Source organism: Crocuta crocuta, unplaced genomic scaffold (genome assembly GCF_008692635.1).
Source record: "Crocuta crocuta isolate KB4526 unplaced genomic scaffold, BGI_CrCroc_1.0 scaffold185, whole genome shotgun sequence".
Classification (NCBI taxonomy): domain Eukaryota; kingdom Metazoa; phylum Chordata; class Mammalia; order Carnivora; family Hyaenidae; genus Crocuta; species Crocuta crocuta.
Window position 1 is genome coordinate 448965 of NW_027530518.1, and position 26886 is coordinate 475850.

At 46.2% G+C, this 26886-nt stretch overlaps 1 protein-coding gene across 6 annotated transcripts in view; it reads right to left on the reverse strand.

Moving 5' to 3' along the window:
• Positions 1-6763: 6763 nt before the first annotated feature.
• The window catches only part of MGAT1 (alpha-1,3-mannosyl-glycoprotein 2-beta-N-acetylglucosaminyltransferase), a 21152-nt gene continuing 1029 nt past the window's right edge, over positions 6764-26886 (reverse strand). For 2 of the 6 annotated variants that reach the window (XM_077767268.1, XM_077767267.1), the window contains exons 2-3: positions 25552-25986; positions 6764-9368 (exon numbers count right to left, since the gene is read on the reverse strand). In XM_077767268.1, the coding sequence (XP_077623394.1) occupies positions 7899-9242 (1344 nt within the window). In that variant the 5' untranslated portion in view covers positions 9243-9368; positions 25552-25986 and the 3' untranslated portion in view covers positions 6764-7898. Of the gene's footprint in view, positions 9369-19637; positions 19763-20248; positions 20349-25551; positions 25987-26335; positions 26624-26760; positions 26856-26886 lie in introns of those variants that run through there. The other 4 variants (XM_077767266.1, XM_077767269.1, XM_077767270.1 and 1 more) reach the window with 4 other exon arrangements.

The following is a 26886-nucleotide window of genomic DNA, read 5'->3' on the forward strand; positions in this document are numbered from 1 at the left end:
CCCAGGAGCCCCCAGAGTCATTAGATTTCTTATGTGGCAGGTCTATATAGCTCAAGGCTCCAAGCTTGGACAGTCCAGCATACCAGGAAGAAGCTGGGTCTTTTTTCATGATCTGACCTCACTCCTGTCACATGGTGTGGGAGCCCGACAGTGACCACAAGAAAGCGTGGTTAGGGACACGGGGATGTGCCTGCACACGGGGCTCCCTGCCTGGGCAAAGCATGCCTGCAAACAGGATGCTCTGCCAGGAGGCCTGCACACAATATCCAAGTTTAATGGTCTGCTCGCAAACGAGGGAACATGCCCTCCTTAGAAATAAGGAGGAGGCTGGAATTGTGAGCAGGCCTTTTAGTAAACATGTTGTGGTCGCTTCCTCCCTTTGCTCCCCTGTCCTTGGAATGTGTTTGGCTACTTGCCCTTAATTGGTAAAGGAATGAATCTTGTAGATTTCAGTTTGTATCCAGTTACCGGGTATAAAATAAACTGCAAGGGGCTTGCGTAGAATTGTTCCTCTGGCCGGAGTTGTGTCTGTGTCTGTCTTTTGTGTGTGTCTTGTCCTTTGTGTCATTTCATCCGCAACACATGGCTTCATGGGGGCTGGGCTGACTGGTACAAAAGTGTGCTGTTCCTATTGTTCTCCTCTGGGAAGGCATTGAGGGCTCGAGTGAGGCCTGCTCACCACTCACCTACTCCGTTTGGGGCTGAGGGGCTTCTCTTTTTTTCTAAGTAGAAACTTTCAAAAAAATAAGCAAACATCACAGGAGGGGTGTTTGACAGATTTCACTGTATTGCTTATACCCAGCAAAGGCTGATCCATCTTACATGGTAAGACAAGTTTTAGGGCCGCCTGGGTGGCTCAGCCAGGTAAGTGTCTGACTCTTGGTTTCGGCTCAGATCATGATCTCATAGTTCATGGGATCATGCCCTGCATTGGGCTCTGTGCTGACAGCTTGGAACTTGCTTGGGATTCTCTCTCTCTGTCTCTCCCTCTCTCCTCCTGCCCCTCTCCTACTTGCACTACAAATTAATTAATTAATTAATAATTTTTAACTGAACATATGGCTGACACCGTTTCCTTAGTCTCTCCTGAAAGTTGGGGAACGAGAACAAGTTCTTGTGCATGGGAGATGAGGGAAGGTCATATGTACAGATTCTGGGTTTCATTCTAAACAAACAAAAAAAAAGAGGCTCGTCTTCTTCTCTTTTCCTCCTTCCTGACTGGAACCAGGGCACCATCTTTGGGAGCCGGGATTCAATGTTGAAGACAGTAGGATGACACATGAAAGACTGAGTCTCTGGTGGGTGTGGATATGCTGTAGTAGCCTAGAAACACTACCCACTTGGATTTTTGAGCAAATGTGGAATAGACCATCTTACTTAGGCCAAAATCATGTTGGGTCTTTTTCCAGCTGCCAGACTGATACCCTATCAGATAAAGGTCCTCTACTTTTAATTTTATTTTAATGTTTTATTTCTTTCTTTTTTTTATTTTTTTTTATTTTTTTTTTAATAGTTTATTGTCAAATTAGTTTCCACATAACACTCAGTGCTCATCCCCACAAGTGTCCTCCTCCATGCATTGGGAGGAACTTGACGGAGGAACAAGGGGGAGAAGAAGGGCGGAAATGGTGGGGGAAAGGGAGAGAGGCAAACCATGAGAGACTTTTGAATGCTCACAAAAACTGAGGATGGGCATGTTTTATTTATTTCTGAGAGAGAGACAGCATGAGCAGGGGAGGGTCAGAGAGAGAGGGAGACACAGAATCTGAAACAGGCTCCAGGCTCTGAGCTGGCTGTCAGCACAGAGCCCAACGCAGGGCTCGAACCCACAAACTGTGATATCATGACCTGAGCTGAAGTCAGACACTTAACTGATTGAGCCACTCATGCGCCCCTAAAGGTCCTCTACTTTTAATACAGGTGTACAGTACATCTCTGGAGACACACAGAGCCTTGGGAATATGGCTTAGTCAATGGTTACAAGAATGTAAGTCCCTTCCCCTTCCCTTAGAAAGAAAGAGCAATAGGAATAATAACAAAGAATGGGGATCAGTCAGAAGGTGCTAGGCCCCGACTTTTCCTGGAGGGTCTCCCATGACAGTGCAACCAGCAGGCAGAGCATCCAGGAAGGTTGGGAGGTATACACTCTCAAAAACACTAAGGAAAAATAATCTCCCTTGTCAATAAGGATTTCTGGGGCTAAGTGCCCTTTAAGAATTTCAAATGTCATGTGTGACCCTGGGAAAGCCTAGTCCCCTTAAGCACACTGGCCATGCTTTTCACACAATCCACTAGGATTAGGGCCCTAGGAGGCTTAAGGTATGCTCCTCTCCAGGTCAAAGCTCCTAATTCACTCCTCAAAATCTCCCCATCAGCCTGCCCTCTCAAATCCTCTCTGTCACCGTCACAAGTTCAGTATTCCAGACCCAGGGTGTGCCAGAAGCCCTGAAATTTCCCACACAGTCACTGCCTTTATCCTTAGTTAGAGGAATTATAACTTGATTCTGCTGAATAGTTACTTCTTCCAGTAGACTGGTATGTTTGTGTGATCCAGTTCTGGCCAGGGAACTATAATCAGGCTGTTTGCTGGCTTCCTGGAACACTGCAACAAGAATTCACCTTTTGCCCTTCTTCCTTCCTATTTCTTCCTGCCTAAAATGTAAGCATGATGGCTAGAGCTCCTGTAGCCTGAGTAACATCTAGGATGGAAGCATCATGCTAAGGAGTGAGACAGAGAGATAGAAGACATGGGATGTGCCATGCAGCCTTACACCACCTAGCTCTCACTTAGGTAAGGCACTGTGGTTAGACTTTTCTGCTGCAAGCAGCTAAATCAAATTCAACATACTGTCTTATCACTTTAGAATGAAGAGCCAGATTTCAAATAAGTTGAAGGGACAGTGGGAGAGAGTAACAGAGTCAGGACTGCCGAGACTGCTTCGTCTCAACAGTTATACCGATATCACTCTGCTTCCTCCAGATGCATATGGAGGGAGAATAAGGTAGGATCAAAGAGAGCACCAGAGACAGAGATTTCTCTAGGACTTGGACTGTTGCTTTCACACATATTAATCTCCACAACCACCCCAAAGGGAGGCACATTGCCTTCACAGGAAGAGGCTCTGGCAGGGCAGATGACTGGTCCAGCTCGCATCCTTCACATGATAGGACCAAACCACCAGGCCTGCTCTTCCTGCCTCAGAACAAAAGATGTGGTGCTCCTTTTCTCACCTCTGCTCCAAGTTTAAATTCTCTGTGACTTGCCCAGGTTAAACAGAGGGTGGATAGGAGAACAGATGGAGGTTCAAGGGGCCCACTGGAGGCAAACCACTGACCCCTACAGAAATCCTGGCATGAAGCCTGAAATCCAGCATTTGTAAAGATTAAGAAAAGGGGGAAATTATTAAAATTATGGTGAAGGTAAATATTTGACATGGCTATGAAATAATATATAGGGTATATATGTATTTAACTCATATAAAGCTCAATTAATATTTCTGTACTTCTATGGGTTTTATTGATCAATAAGTGTTTTTATTTATTCACTTATTTATGCAAGAAATAAACCTGGTACATATAAACAAAGGTGAGGGGGAATGTGGAAGTGTGAATGTTTTTATTACTATCTGCTTTCTAATTTTCTGAAATGAACATGTATTGCTTTTATAATTAGAAAAAAAGTAAATTATACCTTTCTTTTTTTAATTAAAAATTTTTTTAATGTTTTATTTATTTCTGAGACAGAGAGAGAGACAGTGGGAGTAGGGAGAGTGAGAGAGAGAGGGAGACACAGAATCTGAAGCAGGCTCCAGGCTCTGAGCTAGCTGTCAGCATAGAGCCTGACACGGGGCTCAAACCCATGAACCATGTGACCATGACCTGAGCCCAAAGTCAGACGCTTAACTGACTGAGCCACCCAGGCGTCCCTGTACCTTTCATTTTAAAAGGTCATTGTATCTAACATTAAGTACAGACTCTCCCAGCCCAACCAGGACCCCAGCCTCAGCTCCCACTCTTAAGTCCTCTACTGTGCCCTGGTCCCCATGACCCACTCCTAGCCTTTGCCCCTCAGCTCTTGCAGGATTCTGAAACACACCTGGGTGGGTCAATTGAAAACCCAGGGAGACCATGGTCAGAGACCACCCATTTATCTACACTGAAGGGGACTCACCCCACAAGTGAGATTCTACCAGGATGACCCAGAAAAGAGAGAAGGCTGTTAAAAGCAAACAATAGATCCAAAGTGGAGTCACTTGTGCTAATCTCGTGTGACCAAACAGGGCTTAATACCAAACCTAACTGCAGTTTCCATCTTCCCCATCAATGTAATCTTAACCAGTTTGGAATTTCCTGATCAGCACTGATGAGATAATCCAAATAATAAGACCATTTATTCCTCAAAGGAAGGTGACCTTGCCCCCCCTCCAATTTTTTTTTTTTATGACTTCCTTGTCCTGCCCTTAAGAAAACCTTCCCTTTCTGTAGCCCTTTAAGAACTTTCTACTTGCTAGACAGGATGCTGCCTGATCATGAATCAGTCAATAAGGCCAATTAGATCTTTACAATTTTCTTGACTGAACATGTTATTTAAAAACAGCAAAGTCCAAGAGACTGGTAGAGGGGAGACTCATGGAGAGAAGGCAGAAGCTGGTTTTCAGGTACCAGGAGCAGGAGGATAACATGAAGTGGAGGAAGGACTATAGGTCACAGGCAGAGGCAGAAATGCCAAGGCCAAGGCAGAACAGTAGTGGCTTGGTCCAAGGAGCTGCTGGGCCTATACACACACCGCATCCCTGTAAGGACTCCTATAGGCAGCTGAGACGATGCCACTCAGGCAGACCCCCACCTGCATAGCCTGCACTGGCCGTGCCAGTCGGCTACCAGCTGTTTCAGTGAGGGCCCACCTGACAAGGGAGCTGCAATGAGCTGGGTGAACTCTTTGGAATTATCTTTAAATCTTTGAATTCAAGGTTAATCCTGAAACATTTAATACATGGTATTTTGTATTTGGTAACATCCCCAGGAAGATTATGGTTCTTTTTTATTAAGTTTATTTATTTTGAGAGAGGGAAAGCATGAGTAGTGGAGGAGCAGAGAGAGGGAGAGACAGGGAGAGAGGGAGAGAGAGACAGACAGACAGACAGAGAATCCCAAGCAGGCTCCTCATGGTCAGTGCAGAGCCCGATGTGAGGCTCAAACTCATGAACTGTGAGATCATGACCTGAGCCAAACTCAGACACTTAACCAACTGAGCCACCCAGGTACTCTAGGAGGATCATGATTCTTAATGGATAGCAGCCCCGCACACATGAATCACTCCTGAAGATGACTAGAAGAGGAACAGGACCACGGACCCCTGAAAGTTCTCCTTGCTTCAGGAGAAACCTGAGAAATCAGCCTGTATCTTCAAGAGTGGCATCTCATCTACAGTCTCTCCCAGAAGCCTCCACTGCTCGTGCTACCAGCCCAGGCAGACTGTGCTGCTTGGCCAGAAGTCCAGCCCCATCTACCACTGTGGGACTTGAGACTAGAGTACAATGGAGCCTGAGGAGACATGCTTAGAGGAAGGCAGTAAAGGAAGGAAAGGGAACAGCCTAGTATTAGGTGATAGTTAACAGCATAGGCCCCAGTCAAATCCACCACTCCACCCCGACCAGTTGGGTGACTTGGAGCAAGGGAATCTCTATGTGCCCATTTCATCACCTCTAAAACAGGAGTTCTTCCCACCCACAATTGCTTTGAGGATTAAATGACTTGATATTAATCACAGAGCGATCAGAACAAGCTGCTTGGTGAGTAACTGTTTAATACATTTAGTGCTAAGAACATGGAGTTTGACAGCCAACATGCTGTGTCAGACAGGATCCGGTGCTGCACTGGTCCTCTTTTCCTATCTGCAAATCATGGATAATGAGCAGCTCTCTACCCCAAAACAGGGTTACATAATCTATCTAGGAGCACATGGTAAGATAAAACTAGTTCTACAAACATCTGAAAGTTTAAAATGAATGTCTGACCCTGGTTCCCATAGCACACTCCTGGTCTTAGGAAAGACCAGGCTGGAGTTGCTCTCTTTGTGCCCAGGTGACCCTACTCACTCCACAGCTCACATGTGAAGCTCCAGAATGGTATCTGTTAGCAAAGTCACCTACTCAGGTTTTCAAACTCACTAATGAGTAATTAACAAAAATACTGGAGAACAGAAACTCTCAGAATGTATTACGCATAAGTTTCAGGAAACGTTTACCAGTTAGTGATACATGTGTGTTGGAGGTGGCAGTAAAAGACAGTCTCACTGGGATCATGGTCAGGACTCTTGAGTGCCACTGTCAGAGCTTACCTGGTATCGGCTCTGTGATCCGGAGTTCAGGGCCAGGAGGATGCCCGGCAAATGCATGCTACCAGAGGGGTACCCAGCACACAGCACCCACCGTCAGGGACTGCCAGCGTTCTCTCAAGCCAGGCCTTCAGGCTGACAGCAAGCCCAAAACCACCAAAGTTTCACAGCCCAATCCAGATATTAGCAGCAAGGGGACGGTAGCCTCAGACCCTCTCCACCTCCATGCCTGGCCTTTCTTTCACACCCAGCCCTCCCACAGCTCTTGTTGTCCAGTCATCTGCTTTCCTTCCTTTAGCTGATCCACTTCCTCTTGCCCAACCAGCCCTTCCCTCAGTCCCTGTTTTCCCTTCTTTTTCCTCCTTCTAGTCTTCACCTCTTCACCCCCTCCTCCTGTTCTAGGACACATAAACACACATACACAGGTTTTTTTGGACAATTCAGCCTTTATTTTTGAAAATAATTCTGTAGCTTCAACTTTCTTCCAAGAACTGAGGTCAGGCCAGAGGCAAAAACACACACATTGCTCTCCAACCTGCCATCCTCATCCTAATCTGATCAGACAAGGGAATGCTCCGGGGACGGGGGAGGAAGCAGGAGCCATCTGTTTTGGCTGTTCTACCTCACCCTGGGAAGGCCACCAGAAGCCACCACCTTTAGGGAGGAGCCTGTGCACCAAACCCCAGGGGGAAAGGACACAAGGAGCTAATGTCTCTTCCACAAAGCCGGCATGAAACCTCCTAGAGCAACAAGGGATCAATTTTTAAAAAGACCAGGACCAGGACCAGAGTCTGTTTCTTTGAGGCAAGATGAGGGAGGTATGTCCCAGCACACCAAGGATTCCCCTACCACCTTTCCCCCAACTTCTGCAGATGAACTGAGAAGTCTTGCTTTCTCCTTTCATGTTCTCAAAGTAGAATCACAAACTGCTAAGCTGCAAGGAGAGAAGAGCAGAGAGGAGGTCAGGGATAAGAAGAAGGGTAGAAGAGAAGTAAGAACAGGTGGCAGTAAACCCTGAAAGCCTAACAGCTCCATCCAGACTTTGATGATGAAACCCCTTTGGTTAGTCTCACTTTGGCCACAGATAAGTCCCCTTTTCAAATAACCCAGCAACCCCTCAAATTGGGGGACAGTAGGAGTGGGGAGCAGGTATAGGAGGTGAGTTCACACCCTGGCTGGAAGACCTGGGACAGGGGAAAGAGAGCTGGTCAAGAGAGCTGAAGTTGCTGACCTCTCTGCAGATGCTCTAGGAGAAAACCTGGAACATGGAAGTCTGTCTCCAACACGCCCAAGTGTTTCCCTACCACACAGTGGTTTCTTGCTTAATACGCCCAACATACCCCAGGAAATTTCCCCTGATTTAACCTTCTTGAGAATGGGAGAAAACCCTCATCTTATCCTCTGTGCTCTTGAATGCAATTCAAAAAAAGAAAGAAAAAAAAAAAAAAGATAAATGTACCCAAGAGAGATACACAGAGAGGGCAATGGAGTCCAAGGACACAGTCCCATCTCAACCCATGATATGGGAAGGAAGGAGCCCAGGAGGGACAGACAGGCACCACTAATTCCAGCTAGGATCATAGCCATCCCAGGTCTGTGGGGGGGCCAAGTGGACACGGCGGCCCCGGAACAGGAAGCTGACGATGCCCCGGTAGCCAGCCCTAGGGACACCAGACTTGAGGTCATCCATGACGCCCAGGGCCTTGGCAAAGGCCTTGAAGCTGTCCCTGCCCGTGTACTGCACCCGCACCTCCCCCAGTTCATTCTGCTCACTGGTCCTCACTTTTTCCACCTGCAGCAGGGGAGCCCCATAGACACGGGCAAGGAAATCTCGGTCATAGGTCTCCTGCCGCAGATATGACAGGTCCAGCTGGGTGAAGGGCACGAAGTGCTGGTTCAGCTTGATGAACTTGAGGTGCTGGTCAAAGAACTGTCCGTGGCTCACACCCTTGCGGCCAAAGGTCATCGTTCTGGAGATTTCAGGTCGCACGCAGGCCCGGCCCTGCCGCTGCTCAGGCCTGCGCATCCAGTCGTCCCAGAAGGCCCTGGGCCACTTGGGCTCCAGCTCAGCCCAGAGCTCAGCCAAGAGCAGCCAGCCCAGGCCAGGAAAGAAGTCTGTGCGGTAGAGCAGCTCTGGCTTGCTCGAGTCCACCATCTGTTCCTTGCCATTGTCATTCCAGGCAGACACACACCAGAGGGAGGGGTCGGCCCTCAGCAGCGGGTAGGTGGCCTGGAAGTACTCGAAGAAGTCCGGTGCCACCTCCAGGTCATCCTCCACCACCACAGCCGCTGGGAACTTGAACCTATGGAAGACCTGTCCCAGTGCCCAGCGGTAGTGCCGTGCAATCTTGTAGTAGCCCTGGAACTTGCGGTGGTCAGGGGGCACAGCAATGTTGCTCAGGTCGGGCTGCCGGATATGTGTGACAGCACTGCCATAGGAGGCTATGACCTGGGCTGTCTCCTCGTGCCCGCAGTCCTGGCTGACAATTATGGGGAAGTGCTCAGCTGAGGGCCGGTAATGCAGCAGCTTGTCCAGGCAGCGCCGGACAGTGCTACGGTCACAGGCGATGACCAAGATAGGGATCACGGCTGGTGGTGAGGATACAGGCACACGTGGTGGGACAGGTGGGGCAGCAGTGGGCACCCTCCACCTCTGGCTCCACCGAACATGATGCTCCCTGATCTGCTGCAGCAGCCCCCTCTGCCGCTCCAACTCCACCTGCGCATCCTCGGCCAGGCGGATCACCTCCCGGGTGAGGCTGGCGGGGTCATCATCCAGAGAACTGTCAGAAGGCAGCCTGCCAGGCGCTGGGCGTGTCCAGAAGAAAAGCAGCAGCAGGGCATTCCAGGCCACAAAGAGGATGGCGCCCCACAGCACAAGCCCTGCAGACTGCTTCTTCAGCATCCTGGCCCCCGAGGGGGTGGCAGGCAAGGGTGGGGCTCAAGGCTGCCCTTGGCTTGCCTAGTTCACTTCCACAGCTCTAGGGATGCTTTTTCTGGGCCTCAGGATTCAGAGGAAGCAGCCATGCACCTGAGAAGACAGAGAAAACCAATCTTCATCACAAACACATAGGGCTGTCCTAGGGGGGAGAATGGGGGATGGGAGAGGAGGGAGGCCAGGAGGTGGACCCCTGAGCTCTCTTAGAAAAGAGCTGCCATCTCCTAATCTGGGATGAATGGGACAGGACAACATACTCTCCTCACTCCAAAAGGAGTCCTCAGAAAAGCAATATGGTTTGAAGGGAAAGTAGAGAGTGATGTTGTAAAAAAGGAACCAAGGGAACGCCACTCTCCCTTCAATACCTGGCATCTTCCATCTTCCAGAGTTTAGGGGCAGGGGTAGAGGTGAGACCATCTGCCTCTCATTCCTCAAATCAAAATGCTCAAAGATTACTGATTTAAAAACTCTAATATCACACCTCTGGACTACAGTCAACACTCTATATATATGACTAACATTAGAGGAATCAGCCAGTGTGAATGGGCTACAGAAGAAAAAGGCAAAGGTGGAAAAAGAAGCATGACTATTTCTATTTATTGATACTGTAAGAATATGCCTGGAAAACTGTAAGAAAATGAATGATGAAACCACCCCAAACAACTGAAGAACTGAGCAAAATAGCAGGGTATAAAAATAAACATGCAAAAACCAAAACTTCAGATCCACAAATAATAACTCATTAGAAGAAACAATGGATGAGAAAACTCTATTTACAATAGCCATGAAAATAATAAACTAATCAAGAATAAACATAAGAAATATTCAAAACCTACATGAACAAGATGATAGGTCCTGAATGACACAAGAGGATTTAAATATTCCTTGTTCTTAGTTATGACACCTCAACATCATCAAAAATCTCAGTAAAAATAAATTTTCTAGGAGCCAGATAAACTGACACTAAACTTCACATGAAAAAAAGTAAACATAACAAGGTCATTTAGAAAATAATGAAAATGAGGTATAAAGAGGGATTAGCCCTACCAGCCATTTAAATATTACATATTACAAAGCTTCTATAATTAAAACTATGTGATGCTAGTAGGTAAATAGATTATCCAAAGGAATACAATTTAAACTACAGAAATAGACCCCAAAACATGTGGAAACCTAATATATGATGCAGGTGATATTTAAAATTACTGGGACACTACACAGCAATAAGAATGAAATCTGGCCATGTGTAGCAACATGGATGAACCTTGAGGGGGTTATGCTGAGCGAAATAAGTCAGGCAGAGAAGGACAAATACCATACGTTTGCACATATAGGAGGATTAGGAGGAACTTAATGGAGGATCATGGGGGAGAAGAAGGGGTAAATGGTGGGGGAGAGGGAGAGAGGCAAACCATGAAAGACTGTTGAATGCTAAGAACAAACTAAGGACTGATGGGTGTTGGGGGGGAGGGGGGAGATGGGCATGGAGGAGGGCACTTGTGGGGATGAGCACTGGGTGTTATATAGAAACCAACTTGACAAACTATTTGTAAAAAATAATAATAATAATAATAAAATTACTAGGCCAATGTGTAGCAACATGGATGGACCTTGAGGGTGTTATGCTGAGTGAAATAAGGCAGGCAGAGACAAATACCATATGTTTGCACGTATAGGAGGATTAGGAGGAACTTAATGGAGGACTGTGAGGGAGAAGAAGGGGGGAAACAGTGGGGGAGGGGGAGAGAGGCAAACCATAAGACTCTTGAATGTCCAGAACAAACTGAGGACTGATGGCGGGGGGGAAGGGAAGAGGGGCGATGGGCATGGAGAAGGGCACTTGTGGGGATGAGCACTGGGTGTTATATGGAAACCAACTTNGGGGCGGGGGGGGGTGATGGGTATGGAGGAGGGCAGTTGTGGGGATGAGGACTGGGTGTTGTATGGAAACCAACTTGACAATAAACTATTTGTAAAAAAAAATAAAAAATAAAATTACTACGCCAAAAAAATGTCTTATTAAGAGTGTTATAACAACTCTGTAGCTACTTGGAAAAATAAAATTACATCTGTGCAAAATAATAACTTCCAAATGGATTAGAGATATAAATATAAAAAATAGAACTATACAAGTGCTAGAAGAAAATAAGGGTCAATTCCTTTATAATCTGGGTACAGGGAAAGTATGATTCGAAATCAGGATATAGTAATAAATAAAACATTTCTGCATGATAAAAACACCATTAACCAAGTCAAAAGACAAACTGGAGAAGAATATTTGCAGTATACATACAAATATACAAATAAAAAGCCAATACCCTGAAGAGACAAAGAACTTTTAAACTGAGGAGGTAAAAAGTCAAAACTCTTTGTCTTTAGACAAGGGCAACTCACATAAAGATACTGAAATGGTCTTTACACATAGGAAAAGATATTCAAGTTCACTTATAACAAGAAAAATGCAAATTAAACTATACCAAGAATTTCTCACCCATTAGACACAAAAATTCAAACCCTTGTCCTAATCTCTACTGTCAGTTGAAAAACACAAGTTCAGGGCACCTGGGTGGCTCAGTCGGTTGAGCGTCCAACTTCAGTTCAGGTCATGATCTCTGGGTTCGTGGGTTCCAGCCCCGCATCCAGCTCTGTGCTGACAGCTCAGAGCCTGGAGCCTGTTTCAGATTCTGTGTCTCCCTCTCTCTCTGCCCCTCCCCTCCTCACGCTATCTCTCTCTCTCTCTCTCTCTCTCAGAAATAAATAAAACATTAAAAAAAAATCCCACAAGTTCTTAACTTTAATGATACTTAGTTATCAGGGGTTTTTATCTTTTGTGGATTATGCTATTGGCATTGTATCTAAGAAATCTTTGCACAAACCAAAAGTATCTTTCCCTATGTTTTCTTTTTTAGGTTTTATAGTTTTAGGTTTTACATTTAGGTTTATGGTTCATTTTGAGTTAATTTTTGAATATGGTGTGAGGTATGGAACTAATGTCCTTTTATAGCATTCTGGCAGTTTGTTAAAATGCTAAACAGAAGAGTAACCATACCACCAAGTCCACTCTTAGACATAGAGTCAAAAGAAATAAAAACACATGTCCAGAGGAGGGGGCAAGATGGCGGAGAAGTAAGGAGCTCCGTACTTGCACTCGCGCCCATACATCACACANAAACAAAAACAAAACACATGTCCATACAGAAATTATCTGGAATGTTTATGCAGCTTTATTCATAATCACCAAAAACTGGGTAAACCCCAAAGGCTCATCAGCAGAAGAATATGGATAAATAAATTGTGGCTTACCTGAATAATGGAATAATATGCAATAAGAAGGAAGAAACCACTGATACACATAACACATGAATGTTAATGTTAACACATGAATGTGTTGTATCAGTAGTGATATGTGATAACTATGTGATATGTGAATGACCAAAAAAAAGAGCACATACATTGATTCTACTTATATAAATCTCAAGAAAATATAAAGTAATCTGTAGTGGCAGAAAGCAGATCAGTGGTTGCCTAGGCATGGAGGCAGTGAGGACACTGAGGGGAGGGATCACAAAGGAACAACAGGAAACTTTGGGGGCATGGATGTAGTTACTCTATGTCATTTATATCTCAATAAAACATTTTCTTTATTCTTTAAAGATTTTTAAAGTTTTTTAATGTTTATTTATTATTGACAGACAAAGAGAGACAGAGCATGAGCAGGGGAGAGACAGAGAGAAAGAGAGACACAGAATCCGAAGCAGGCTCCAGGCTCTGAGCTGTCAGCACAGAGCCCTGTGTGGGGCTCGAACTCACAAACTGCGAGATAACGACCTGAGCAGAGTCAGACACTTAACTGACTGAGCCACCCAGGAACCCCTTTCTTTAAAAAAAAAAAAAAAAAAAAAAAAAAGATAGATTATTGGGTTAAATGACAAAATTGGAATATAGACAGTTAAAGTATCAGTGTTGACAGACTGATAGCCACACTGTGCTTATGGAAAATAATACCCCAATTCTTAGGTAATTTAGACTGAAGTAATTAGGAGTAGAGAGACAAGATAGATTCAACTTCTCAAATGGTTCACAACAAAAATATCACATACAGAGAGAAAGAGAGAGAGAACACGCCCAAATGCAACAAAATGCTAGTAGGTGAATCTGAGTAAAGGGACTAAGAGTGGCCTTATACCATTTTAACTCTTGCACCTTTTTTTAAGTTTGAAATTATTTCCAAATAAAGTTTCTTAAAATCGTTATGAGGACATGGCCCACAGGTCTGACTAGCTTTGTCCAATATGGCCCAAGTTAGGCACATCAGTAGGGGCAACTGAAATAATCCCTTTGTCCTTAACTCCGTAGTCATTCAATGACATGCATCGTACACCTGCTGTCTGCCAGGCTCTGGAAAGGGACTGGGACACGCATCTTACAAGAAAAAGCATGGTTCCACCAACCCTCTCACTCTACCAGAACCCACTATTTGAAAGAATCTACCACACCCTCCAATTCCCAGACAGCTGCCATTATGGACCATGCAACTCTGTCCCTAGCCTTCCCACTTCTGGTCTACACCCTTCACACTCTAAAGCTTCAGGTATGTGCCCTCTTGTGCCCTACTGCTCTGCCAGTTAGCCTCTGCCTCACAGCTATCAAAATCTCGGATTCCAGATCTCATTTCTGCACTTCTGGGCTCTTAAGCAGGCAGGTGCACTGTTAAAGGACCAAAGTACTGATCCTGAAAGGTCTCTAAAGGAACCTAGATTCTGTTTTCCTCCTGGGGGGACTACCCCAGCCCCTGCCAGCACCACCACCACATGCTGTGCTCTGAGAAACCACCCATCCCCACAACTCCAGAGCATCAGTCTTCTCAGAGCACTCAGGTCCATTTCCGTTTTATTGTACATGTTGTCATGCTCATATACAAATCAGGGTTTCCTCGAAGAGAGAGACCACAGATTTCCAGTTTCTTCTTCGCTGCTCCTTCCAATGCAGTCCATGTTGGAACTTTCCCTCCAATCTCATGGCCAGGATTCCCTATCCCCAAATTCCTGCCTCCGAACTGATCGGGCAGTAAAAGTTTTTAGATAAAGGAATGGAGGAAGGAAAAGAGACTGAATTCCATCATTTGAAATGCTGCCTCAAGGCTGGAGGAGCAGACCCATCTCTGACTTATCCATGAGCCACCTCAGACCAGCAAGCTCTTGGACTGGTGGCAAAACCCCAAGGGATGCCATCCTCAAAACCCTGCAGATGACATGTAAAAGTCTTCACTCTTCTCCAGACATTGGGAATTAGGTGGCCCACATCCACTTCCAGAGGTCTCCCCTCACCTATCTTTCTAAGCCTTACAGATCAAAGCAGTTTTCACAGTCCCTCAGAGGACTGGATTCTTACCAAATCTATAAACATTAAGAGTGGCTGGAGAGCCCACAGAAAACAGCTGTCCCACCCCAGTCCAGGGCTCTATCTTAGCACTTAGGCCTTAGTTCACAGACCATGACCATTTTTTCTAAATTGTGAAATAGAACTTGTTCCTCTTTCCAAAAGAGAACACAATACTCCTATTCCCAGGAACCACTGCTTCTCTACACACTCATCCAGAGTCCCAGAGCAGTTTCCTACTGCTTCCCCACATACCGTCCAGGACAGGATCCTCTGCTCTATATGGAAGTTAATGAACGGTGTGTGTATACACAAGCACCTGCACTCCCCAGCAGCTGGCTGGGCCTGAGGGTTGAAAAAGCCCCAAAGGCCAGCCCAGCCTTTAGCCAGCAAGCCCACACACTCATCCAGGAAGTGCTGCTCTCAGTCCTACCATCAGGAGTAACAAGGGCAAGCCAAACAGCTCAGGGCAATGTGTGGCACCACCCCACGTTTTTTCACATCTCTAAAACTCAATCTTCTTATCTCTAAGATGGAAATAGTAATAATAAGATGGAAATCAATCACTGGGTTGCCATAAGGACTGGGTGAGATAAACAAATCTGCATCAAGTATTTAGAACAGTGCCCAGCTGTGACATAAATGCTAGCCAGTTATTCCTCTGTTCCCTCTCTAGCTGGCTGGCTCTCTTTACTCCACTCTACTACATTTTTCTGGGCTACAAACATCTAAGCTTGCCTCAGGGCCTTTGCAAATGCCTGTATGACTGGTCTGATCTTCCTTTTCTCCTTCACTTGGTGTGTTCTGACTCATGTCTCTGCCAGGGAAGGTTGGTCAGACAATATGAAGTCTACCACCCCTTCACAATCATTGACATCAGTGCAACCTCTTAAGATCTGTCAAGTTCCCTCAGCTACAAGATATTCAAGGATGGGACCAGCTCCCCAACCGGAGCCAAGGCTGTGCAAGCATCTCTGACCATCAAGAGATTTGCCAATGACCTAAAAAGTGAATTTTGTGTGGATGTCACTCACCCACAATTCCTTAACTGCTATTCCCAAGCCCAAAAAGCACTGAAAAATTGAAGTTTTCTACACTCATGTGGCAGTAAAATCTTTGTTGAAATCTGATGTGATCTAATGTAAGACTATTGCATTTCTTTATCCCATTTAGTGAGGCTATTTATACATTTTGCCACAGAAATGTTGGATTATGGTATGCTGTTCCACATTTTATACTACATCATAAATGCATATCATCTTTTTTAAAATCCACAAAAAAAATCCTGAATTCTGAAACATATCCAGCCCAAGCAGTTCAGAATTAAAAAATGTAAGAGACACTCATTCACTGCCATAGTTCCATTTCAAGCCCACAGACCCTTTAAATTGAACCCTCTTTCCTTATGAAATACTGTTTTAAGCCCAAACTCTTGATATAGCTTCTCAGCTAGTCTACCCATTGCTAATCTCACTTCCCTCTAAGCAACCTTCCAAAAAGTAACAGAGCATCCTTCTTAAAGTGAACACCTGGTCACAACACTAACTTGCCTCAAAAACCATCAGAAGCTACCCCTACCCACAGAATAAAACTCAAATTCATTATGACATGCAAGGCCTTCACAATAAATTAACTCAAACATCCTTTTTTCAATCTCACCTCCAACCCCTAACCCTATGAACCCCACACCCGGCTTTAGGGTGCCACTTATTTCCCTCAAAGAGTACACTTGTATGCTGTTGCAGTCTTTGCTCCACCTGTTCTTCATCCTGAAACATTACCTATGGCCCCACTGCAAGCACACATCCATAACATCCCAGGCAGAGCCAGCCAGGCTTTCCCACAACTACACTCACACCACATTCTCTCCACACCTTCTGTTTCTCCCCTCCACACTGTAATAGAATCTGTGGCTGTGCTTACAGGTCTCTCACCTTACTCCTTAGGAAGAAGTCTCTATGACCTCTAAGCCTATTACAATGCTTGGCACATGTATGAAGTTCAAGTGGTTAGATGGAGGACTGCTTGCATTATTAGCTAAATTGGGGAAAAAGAAGACCAAACCAGCAGCACAAGAGTGAAGGATTACATTTTCCAAAGATGATCACCACAAATCTCATGCTCTTCTTACAAAAGATATAATGCCATTCCTCCTACTAGAAGTGGGGGAGGTGGGGTCTATGTTCCCTCTGTTTGATCTGTGACTATGGAGGAAGAACCATACATGATTTGCAAAACTTTCATACATGAAAGGCAATACAGTTTCCACCTGTTGCTCTTGAAATGTCTGCTCTTTGAATGCAGCCACAATGGTTACAGGAAGCCCAAGCCACATGGACACTCCAGCTCACAACCCAAACTAAAGTTTTAGCTGACAGCAAGTATCAACTACTAGGTAGATATGGGAGGAAGCCTTTCAGATGATCCCAGCCCTAGCCACATCTGACTTCAACTGCATAAAAGACCATGAGCAAGAACCACATAGCTAATATAGGAATAAAATGATTCTGTTGTTTTAAGCCTTAAAATTTTGACATGATTTGTCATATAGCAAGAAGTACCTGAAATAATGAGTAAAAGAGAATCTAAATAGCCTTGATAAGCACGGTCAAGTGTTCCTCCTGTCCTCTGTGCTCTTGCCCCAAGTCCAAAATCTAAGGGCTTGCCTCAACTCATATTCCTTTCCTTATTGGTAGCTATTGTTGAATAAAAACATTTTTTTTAATGTTTTATTTATTTCTGAGAGAGAGAGCACGAGAGTGTGAGCAAGGGAGGGACAGAGAGAGAGGGAGATACAGAATCTGAAGCAGGCTCCAGGCTCTGAGGTAGCTGTCAACACAGAGCCCAACACGGGGCTCGAACCCATAGAGTCGTGAGATCATGACCTGAGCCGAAGTTGGACACTTCACCGACTGAGCCACCCAGACACCCCTGAATAAATACATTTAATGGCTTAAATCAATAGCCATAATTTACTCTCTCTCACAGTTTCAACAGGTCAGGAATTTGGACAGTGAAGGACAGAGAGATGACCTGTCTCTACTCCAAGATGTCTGGGACCTCAACTGGAAGATTAAAAAATCTGGGGGCTAGACTCCCACTTAAAGGCTGTCATATGTCTGCAGGTTGACGTTAGCATGGTTAGCTGAAGTGCTGGCTGCAACACCTCCACGTGGCCTCTTCATGTGGCCTGGGTTTCCTCTGAACTTAATGGCTGGGTTCCAAAGATGAGTGTTCCAAGAAAGAGAGAGTAACCAGGTGAGGCTGTATCCTTTTCATGATCCAGCCTTGGATCACTTCTGCCTTATTAATGACATTTGCCTGCAAGGAATCCTGAGTGCCTGCACACTCAAAAGGAGAAAACCACAGATCCCACCACTGTTGGATAGAGAATAAAGCCCAATTGTAATAAGTGGAATGGGATATTTATGGAGTGACCATTTTGGGAAAATACAACCTTCCTTTTCTAAAATAGAACAATAGTCCTTAACCCTGACCCAAGTTCCTGAGGTTCTGTTATTAATGACATTGCCTGAAAGGCACAGAATTCAAAACTAGTTTTGATTTGCTAGAGTTTTTACACTCCTTTAGCCAAATGACACAGCTTATCCCTACCACCAAATACAAAGACATCTGCACTGTGGTGGAAGATGAGGAGTGAGCATTTTGGGTATATAAAACCCTCAGCCAAAACCCTCAGGAGACTATGAGAAGGTCCCACTAACCCCTGTGGGTCTCAATTTCTTCCACTGAAGGACTGTCTAGAAGCTGTGAGATCCCTTTCTAACACTCTGGTTCTATGGTATTCTGCACCCAGTCCCTGATCTCTGGCAAAAAAAAAAAAAAAATTTTTTAATTTTTAACGTTTTATTTCTGAGAAAGAGAGAGCGAGCGAGAGAGAGGGAGAGAGAGCAAGCAGGGGAGGGTCAAAGAGAGAGGGAGACACAGAATCTGAAGCAGGCTCCAGGCTCTGAGCTGTCAGCACTGAGCCCGATGCAGGGCCTGAACCCACGAACTGTGAGATCATGACCTGAGCCGAAGTTGGACGTTTAACCAACTGAGCTCCCCAGGCGTCCCTGGCAAATAAATTTTTTAAACAGCAGAACACCAGATAGTCAACTTCTCTTTGTGAGCAATAATGGAGAAGTCATACTTAGATTAAAATAACTATGGAAGTTGAAAGAATGTTGACAGGCTTTCCCATCTTGTTTTGCTTAGTATGCTAAAAAGGACTGCCTAAAAAATCCAAAGGATAGAATACACCACAAATATGGAGACCTAACTGAATGACTTTCTTGTTCATTATGAGGCCTCTGCTAGACTCTTGCATCACGTATAAGGCTCCATAATTTCACAAGAAATGAAAAGAAGTCAGAGAAGATACACTAAATAATTCAAGAGCTTAGAGAAGAAGACCTAGGAGGAAGGGGTGCAGGTTATTCATCCTGAAAAAGAAAACACTAAAAGGAAGTATGATGTTGGTGTAGCAAAAAGCACGAGGGCCTGGGAAACCAGGTAACCTTGGGCAAGTCACTTGACCCACTTGTGCCTTGGTTCCCATATTTGAAAACGGATAGAATTGATTTGGATCTTCTCCACGTTCTCTGGTTTCTAGTGATGAAAAGGACAATGACAAGTTCCCCAATGTCCCAAACAGGAAATGGGTTTAACCTGTCACATATGCCATCCGAGGTTAAACATAACTACAATGCTTACTAACTCTGAGAGAAGGACACAGAAGCAGGAATCCAGGAGAGCTCAATGGTCTCCAATAATGGGGTCAGACAGGGGTGATTCACAATGAGAGGCCAACTCAGGGTGTGTAAGCATCTAAGAGAAAAAAGGCTCCTTGGTCTGAAAACTATTACGAACGACATAAAATAAAGCTGGATCACTCTTGCGGGGATGACCTAAAGCAAAGAGTAATTAAACCCGCCACGAGAGCAAGGGTTAGCCACGGTGGGGCCTCACCCTGGAGCTTACCGTTCAGTATAAACACAGGGCCCCTCTGCTCCATAGGCCCCAACTCCACACACGTTAGCTAACAGGAGGAAAAAGTTTTCTTTCCAGTTTACGTAGTTTCACATTGTGTCAATTCTTCCTGGAGGCTGAGGAGAAAGAACCCTAGTAACTAGAGAAAAGGACGCTGGGCGGGTTTTGGGGAAAGGCCACCTCCCACTGCCGCTCCCCAAACCCTCCGCAGCAACCCTACCCTCTCTGGCCGCGCACCCACGCAGCGCCCTAAGGAGAAGTTTCACAACCGCCTCCCTCCCGCCAGCCCGCCCGACGTCCCTCCAACAGCTGGAGGCCCGGGATTCCGAGAGCAGAAGGAGGAGTTCGACTTCCCGGCGAGGGAGGGGTGCGCGGCCGGAACCGGGGCAGACCGGGCCAAGTCTTCTAGGAGGCTCCCGGGCAGGGAGCCCGGCCTCTCTGGGCTGTCGGGAGACACGAAGTGCTCGGAGAGGGGCAGCTTCTCAAGCCGGGACCTGAACCCCTGGAAATGCCCTCTCCGCTCCCGCGGGGCCTCCGTCAGCTGCCCTCCCTGGGACAAGCCTCAGAGCGTACGGACGCCGACGTTTCAGGCCGCTACTCACCAGGTCCTTCCAACTTCCCGGCCGTGAGCCTGGACCGCCCCGGGGCGCGGGAACAAGCCCGGTGCCCCGGCGCGTTCCAGGCGCTCCCGCGGATGCCGGCGCCTTCCTCCCAGCCGGCCCTTCCTACAGGCGCCGGACCCGCCCGCCCGGTTAGCAACGTGGCCCTTCCCCGGGAAGGGCGGGACGGGGAGGGGCGAGGGGAGGGACCGGCCGCCTCACTCGCCAGGGGCCCCTTCTTCCCGGGCCCGCCTCCTCCGCCCGACTCTTAGTAATTATACTGGGTTTCCTCTGAACTTGATGGCTGAGTACCCCAAGTTTTCCGAGGTTCTGAACTTCAGGAGGCTCTGTGTTGGCATCTGTTACCACAGGGCCCTTCCCTACTCCCAATCGCAATCCCCCGGGTCTGATACCCGACCCCACCCACACCTTCACACCCCTCCAGTGGAGACGTCTCGAGTCTTCCCCTTGCCAGCCCCTGGGCCTGGAGGGTCATGGAGTTGATGGGGAAAGCCCGGCTGACGCAGGCCGGGCACCCCTTAGGTGCATTCACCAAATCCAAGGCCAAGGGTCTGGGGCCAGCTCTCAGCAACCTGCTCAACACTAGCTTCCGGGAAGGAGAAGTCGGAGGCAATAGGCCACAGGGCGCAAGGCTGTGAGAACAAAAACCAGTATGGCAAAAAGGAAGCCAGAGAGGAAACACCTGCTGCCAAAAGCAGAAGAGGGCCAGCTGTTGTTTCTTTTCTAACATTTTGTTGTTTTTTTTCCTTTCGAGGTGGGGGAATGAGAGCTGTTCGTTCTGAGTAGAAGAGCAAAGACAGACTTGTCCTTGGGGTAAGAACCATCAGACCTAAGGAGTAAAGGACTTAATCACAGGATTTTGTGGTAGCCCTGTGAAAGGGGTGAGGGACTACCCTGGAAGAGCCTTTAATGTCTGTATCTGACCCTGGAAAGTGAGGGTGGGGAACTAAGAACTACTGGCCACTCAAGCACATGACTTTTCTGAAAAGGACTAAGTCCAGGGCAGCCCTATCATCTGACCAGGACACACTCTGCAGGCAACAGGCCCTTCCTCCAACCACTTCCTTCCTATGTTCCAGAGCACACAGCAGGCAGGAACTGAGCAGTGTGTGTGGTTACTGACTGATTTTGCTCACTAACTTGTTTCTACATGAAACCAGGAATTACCAGGGTTCTAGAGAAACAACAAGGCGGGGCATGCCCTAAAGGCACCCCCTGCCTGGGGCTGAGGAAATAAACCAACTGCACAGAGGCCTCCACATGCATGACCCTCCCAGCAGCTCTGAAGCGTGTACATTAATCATTCCATTCTACAGATCAGGAGTGTGAATCTTAAGGGTAAGTGCCAACCGGCTGACAGTCACAAGACCTAGTGAGGGGCATGGCCAGGTTTTAGACCCAGGCATCCTTGCCTCCAAAGCTGGCACTCATTCCTTCCTCTCATGCTCCATTGCTCTGAGATGGCTGTGTGTCCAACATGACAAGTGCACAGTGGGGCAGGAGGGAATTCCTGGTAGAACCAGTTGGAGCCTAGCCAGAAGGAGCAAAGTGAGAAAAGAGCTGACACCTCAGAGGCTGGACACACATACGTGTGTGTGTGTGTGTGTGTGTGTGTGTGTGTGTGTGTGTATGTCTAAGCTTCCCAGCTGAGCTGATTTTATGGACCATGGTAGGAAATGCAAGCCCATGCCCATGTGCCAGCCAGCAGCCACTGTCTCTGCATCTCTGCCCTCTCTTTTTACTTTCCTCATGAAGGGAGTTGGGGGATATGGAAGGCCTACGCACTCACACTCCATGTCAAAGAAAGAAGGAAAAGGATAATTCCTAAAAGTGTAAAAAGTTGGGAAACACTGGTTTACAGATCCAAGATATCAGAAGCTAAAATCACCCTCCAGGACGAAGGACATAGTGGGATGCTGAAAGGTAGAGCAGACCAACCAGTCCATGAGATGTCACATTCCCACCTCTAACAAGAATTCTTCTTTATCTAAGGCAGTTCAATGGGGAAAAGGATGGGGAACTGCTTGTACACCATAGCTCTCACTCAATGACTACTGTCCTTTGTTGAAATTCCAAGGCTCACAGGAAGATCCTAGGGTAGAAATTCCACTGCGAAAGGACTGTCTCAAGCAGAAAGAGCCTAGTTAGAGAACTGGGATGGGCTGAATTCTTGGATGGAAGTAAGAGAAAACATTTGGTATGAGAGGCAAGAAGCCAGGGTGGTAAATGCCAAGTTGACCTGGGAAGAGAGGCCCAGGGCTTTTGATGGACATTTCATGAGGAGGTACTATGAGGAAGATAAAGGGCAGAAATAAGGAGATAGGTGCCTGGATTCTGGGAATGAAAATGAGATTTGAATATCTGAAAATGGAAGAAATCAGAAAATCCGGTCACAGGATTAGAGTTAGAAGGGAAAATACGGTCTCCTGCCCACCCCCACTACCTCCAAAAGAGGACTGGAGAGATAAAGAGAAGGAAGTGAAAATTATTCCAACTTCTCTCCCAGAAACCATGCCTAAGATACCCTGAAACTATTTACAATTTGGAAAGAATTGATCATGCTCAACTTAAGGCAGATCTTTGCTGGAAACCATCTGAAGAAGAAAAAATCAAAGTTATAAATCAGTGTTGTGTCTATTTTTCCCTTTCCCATTCTCATAAAATCCCCATTCCCCATGGAGGCCTAAAAACACAGCTTATCAAGATCAATGACCAGTCAGCAATGTCTGTGAAATGGAACTTTTGGTTAGCCACGTACAATTCCTTTTGGAAGACAGAATGATATAAATAAATTCAGTTAAAACACATACACAACTTTTAGTTAAGTCTATCACTGGTCCTGGCACCCTGGTATCCCTGTGAGAAGGCTGACGGCTGTCTTAAGAGGACTGTCTCAAGAAAGGATCAGGCAGAGCACAGGACTAGTGTTTTAGGTGGAAATGACAGGGAAGAGGCGTTTTGGCTCAGTCTAGGGAAGAAATGTCTTACCAGAGAGGCTGTCTGACAGGGGACTGAATTCCCCTCCCTGAAGGTTTGCAGCATAATCCAGATGGCCCTTGTCAGGTCAGATGCTGTAAAAGCAGCACAGCACTGGGCAGGCAATTACAGTGTCCGCCTCTCCACAATTAGACAAGCTCTTTGTGCTCAGGACTTTTGCAGCTTCCCTTTACATATCAAACTGGGGAAATAATCCCTGCTCTCTCTTCCTCACAACAATTCAGTGATGGAAAATTGACACAATAGCCTGGACACTTCACATAACGTCACTACACATACAGCATGACTCTGTGGTCCTTTAAGTGTTTGGAAGCACTCACAGGCCTTCCAGGTAAGATGAGGGCTGCAAACGCTTCCTGGGACCACATATCCCTTGCAAAGACTGGCATCAGGAATTTGATGGGCCAAGCTGAAGGAGGTGACATGCCACCCTGAAATCCAGACCTTCTAAAGTCGAAGCTTGGCCTGAAAGGGGATGCCCCAGAGAAGGAACAACTTCACTACTGGGGGAAGGGAGGCAAGAAAGAAAGGAAAGGAAAAAAGAAACTAACTCATAAATACAGAATTTTCAGCTTGCAAATGAACTTAGTTATTGCCTCCAGCTCCCAATGAATGTGGTCTAGGTGTTACACAGGCAGTAAGAAGCAAAGAGGTGCTAGAAGCCAAGCTTTCTGCTCTGTACCCAGGCCATTGTACCCCAATATCTATCAAAATTCCCCAACACATCTCCTGTTTGCTGTCACTGTGAAAAACAGGTATCTTCGCATAGATAAACTGGAATTCAAGGTAGGAGTGGGAAGGAGGTAAGAAGGTAATTATGAACAGGTTTGCTTTAACTGGGAATGGAGCCTGCAAAAATATAAAGGGCTAAGAGATAACAGTCTGAAAAAAAAAAACTGTCATCTAAATGAGCAGGAGAGGGGCACCTAACTGGCTCAGTCAATTAAGTGGTCACTTTTGTTCACCATTCAGGTCATGATCTCACAGTTCATGGGACTGAGCCCCGCATCTGGGTTCCATGCTGACAGAACAGAGCCTGCTTGGAATTCTCTTTCTCCCTCACTCTCTGTCCCTCCCCTGCTGATGCTGTCTCTCTCTCACAAAAAATAAACTTTAAAAAAAATAATAAAATAAAGTGGGAAACCATACCTTCTTTAAAAAAAAAAAAAAGAGGAGAAAAAAACAGAATATGGCAAAAGAAGAAAAGGCCCAGTACTTACTCCAAGAAATGGAGCTCAGTCTCCTAACCACACACTTGCCCCTTGAGACTTCGCTTTCCTCCACCCCTCTTTAATCTGCTACCTCAAAGAGGCACACTTGTCTTAAGTGTGGAGAACCCTGAGGGCCAGAATCCCTCAATCATCTTTTCAGCCACTTGATGATCCCAGGTATTAAGAGCAACAGGATGAGACAAATTCAGGGCAGGCTTTTAACTGAGGATATCCAAGGCTTTTACCAGTACACTAATTCAATAAAAGAACAGAACCCCTAAGTCAGAGGTTTTTTTGTATATAACAATTACACAAGCATTATCAAGCAATGCCAATGGTATTGTTTCATAAGTACATGGCCCTGGATACTTTCCAAAATCTATCATTTCATTTGCTCCCTGTAAAAACCTGTAAGGGACCTGTAAAATTACTTATCTCCATCTTGCAGGTGAATAGAACACTGGCAGAGCTTAAACCAATATTATCTAGGGTTGCACACTAAGAAAGAAAGAGCTAGAACAAAAATCCAACTGATCTCGAGCCTGTGTTCTGTCCCTCTCTGTCTGCATGAGGTTTCATGGTCTAAACTCCCTTATAGGGGGAGAAGAGAGAAAGACAACTTAGGAAGTTATCTAGACCATTTTCTACCCTCCCCCTCAAAGGCAATTCTATTCAATTATCTCCCCAAAACACAGTAGCCTGCCTCTGCCTGGGTGATTCTTTCTAGAGTGTTATTTAGCCCAAAATGTGTTGACTCAGTGTTCGAAAGACCCCTATAGACAATCTAATCAAGTCTCTCTTCAGAAGCTGAAATCCTTTTCATGTTCTCCTGGGCCTAACTTCACAATTGCTATTGCCTACAACCTTTTACAAGGTACTCCTTCTGCCTGGGTAAAGAGAGGCTGGGAACAAGTCCGCACTCTAAGAGAGTGAAAGGTGAAGCTTCCTCTGTACCCGACAGAGTTAAGAGTTCTCATCAGGCACTTCATAAATGGCAGCATCCCCAGACTTGTCGCACTGAACATTTTCTGCACAAAAGCAGTAAGACACAAGTGGGAAGCAAGACAAGGACCTTACCTTTCTTCTCTTCTCTCAGCTGCTCCCCTGGAGGTCATCAAACTCTCTTCTAGTACTCCATTTCAAAAACTTTGAATCCCAAACCAGATACACCAAAAACAAAAGTGCAGCTTCTCTTCTGTTATCCAGGTCCAAAGTCCATGGCTGAGTGGACTCTGAAGGGGCGGAGCCTGGGGGGGAAGGGGTATGTCCAGGCCCCTCCCCCCCCACTGCAGGGTTCACTGTCCCTCCCACAGGTTTGTTACATTCCTTCATTCAGCTGGTTTATTAAGCCCAGAGCCTGGTGTTGGGCAGATCCCAGGTTCTATCCCATCTCTTGCTCAGGAAAGAGAAGTCATCCACTGTGAGGAGTGGCCTTTCTGTCTTCTGCTGGGATTCATGAGAAGAAACTGGCCATAGAACCAGCATGGCCAGAAGGCTGATTTCAGTGTTAACCTGTGGAATATTTAAACATTATAAACATGATAGATTAAGCTAATCTATTATATGCCCAAATGGATTCCTAAAACCCCTTACCTAGATTAGTTTCCTTTACTCTGCTCTATCATTAAAATATCAAAAGCACTAACAGTGCATGTAGACTTCTAAGACCTACAGAAAAGAACATCCTCTTCCCATCTCCTGGTCTTGTTATTACCACACACTAATCTCCTACATCCCCCAAGCTTCTTAAAGTGTTCAGTGTGTTCATCGTCCAGCTCTCCCTGAATGAACTAAATCCATTCCAGACCTAGATGCTGGCATTTTCCACATGCATTCTTTGCTCCTTTCTCTTCACCCTCACCTCCCCTCCTGCTTCCAAAACTGTGCCAGGGATGGAATTCCCAATCTCAGTCAAACTCCTTCCCGAGGCCACTGAGAGCACTCTCCTGGAACAGAGGCCTGAGTCCTGCCAGCAATAGCTGCACAGTGTTCCAATTTCGCAGTCCGGAAGCCCACCCACGTTGCCCCCTCTATTCTAAGTTTATTCTAAACACACAGACACACCGGTCGCCCCCCTCCCTTCTAAATTTATTACTAAACACACACGTACGTGTACACACACACACACACACACACACCCTTCCTTCCTGTAGGGGCGTGGCGTTCACATGACCCCCCCCTCTTCACCCCAAATTTAACTCCTCCCACCCTTCTTCACGGAACCCAGTGCTCCGCGTTCAATGAGGAAGGGAGTGACACCGCGACCCTCTCTAGACTGACACCCACCTCTCTGCCGCTCGGACGACCCTCGCCCTGTCTGCGCTTAGTTGTTACCTAGATCCCCCCCGCCCGGTCTCAGCACGAAGCCGCTGCCCTCCCAAGATTTGAGTCCTGGCCCCAGGATGGGTCCCA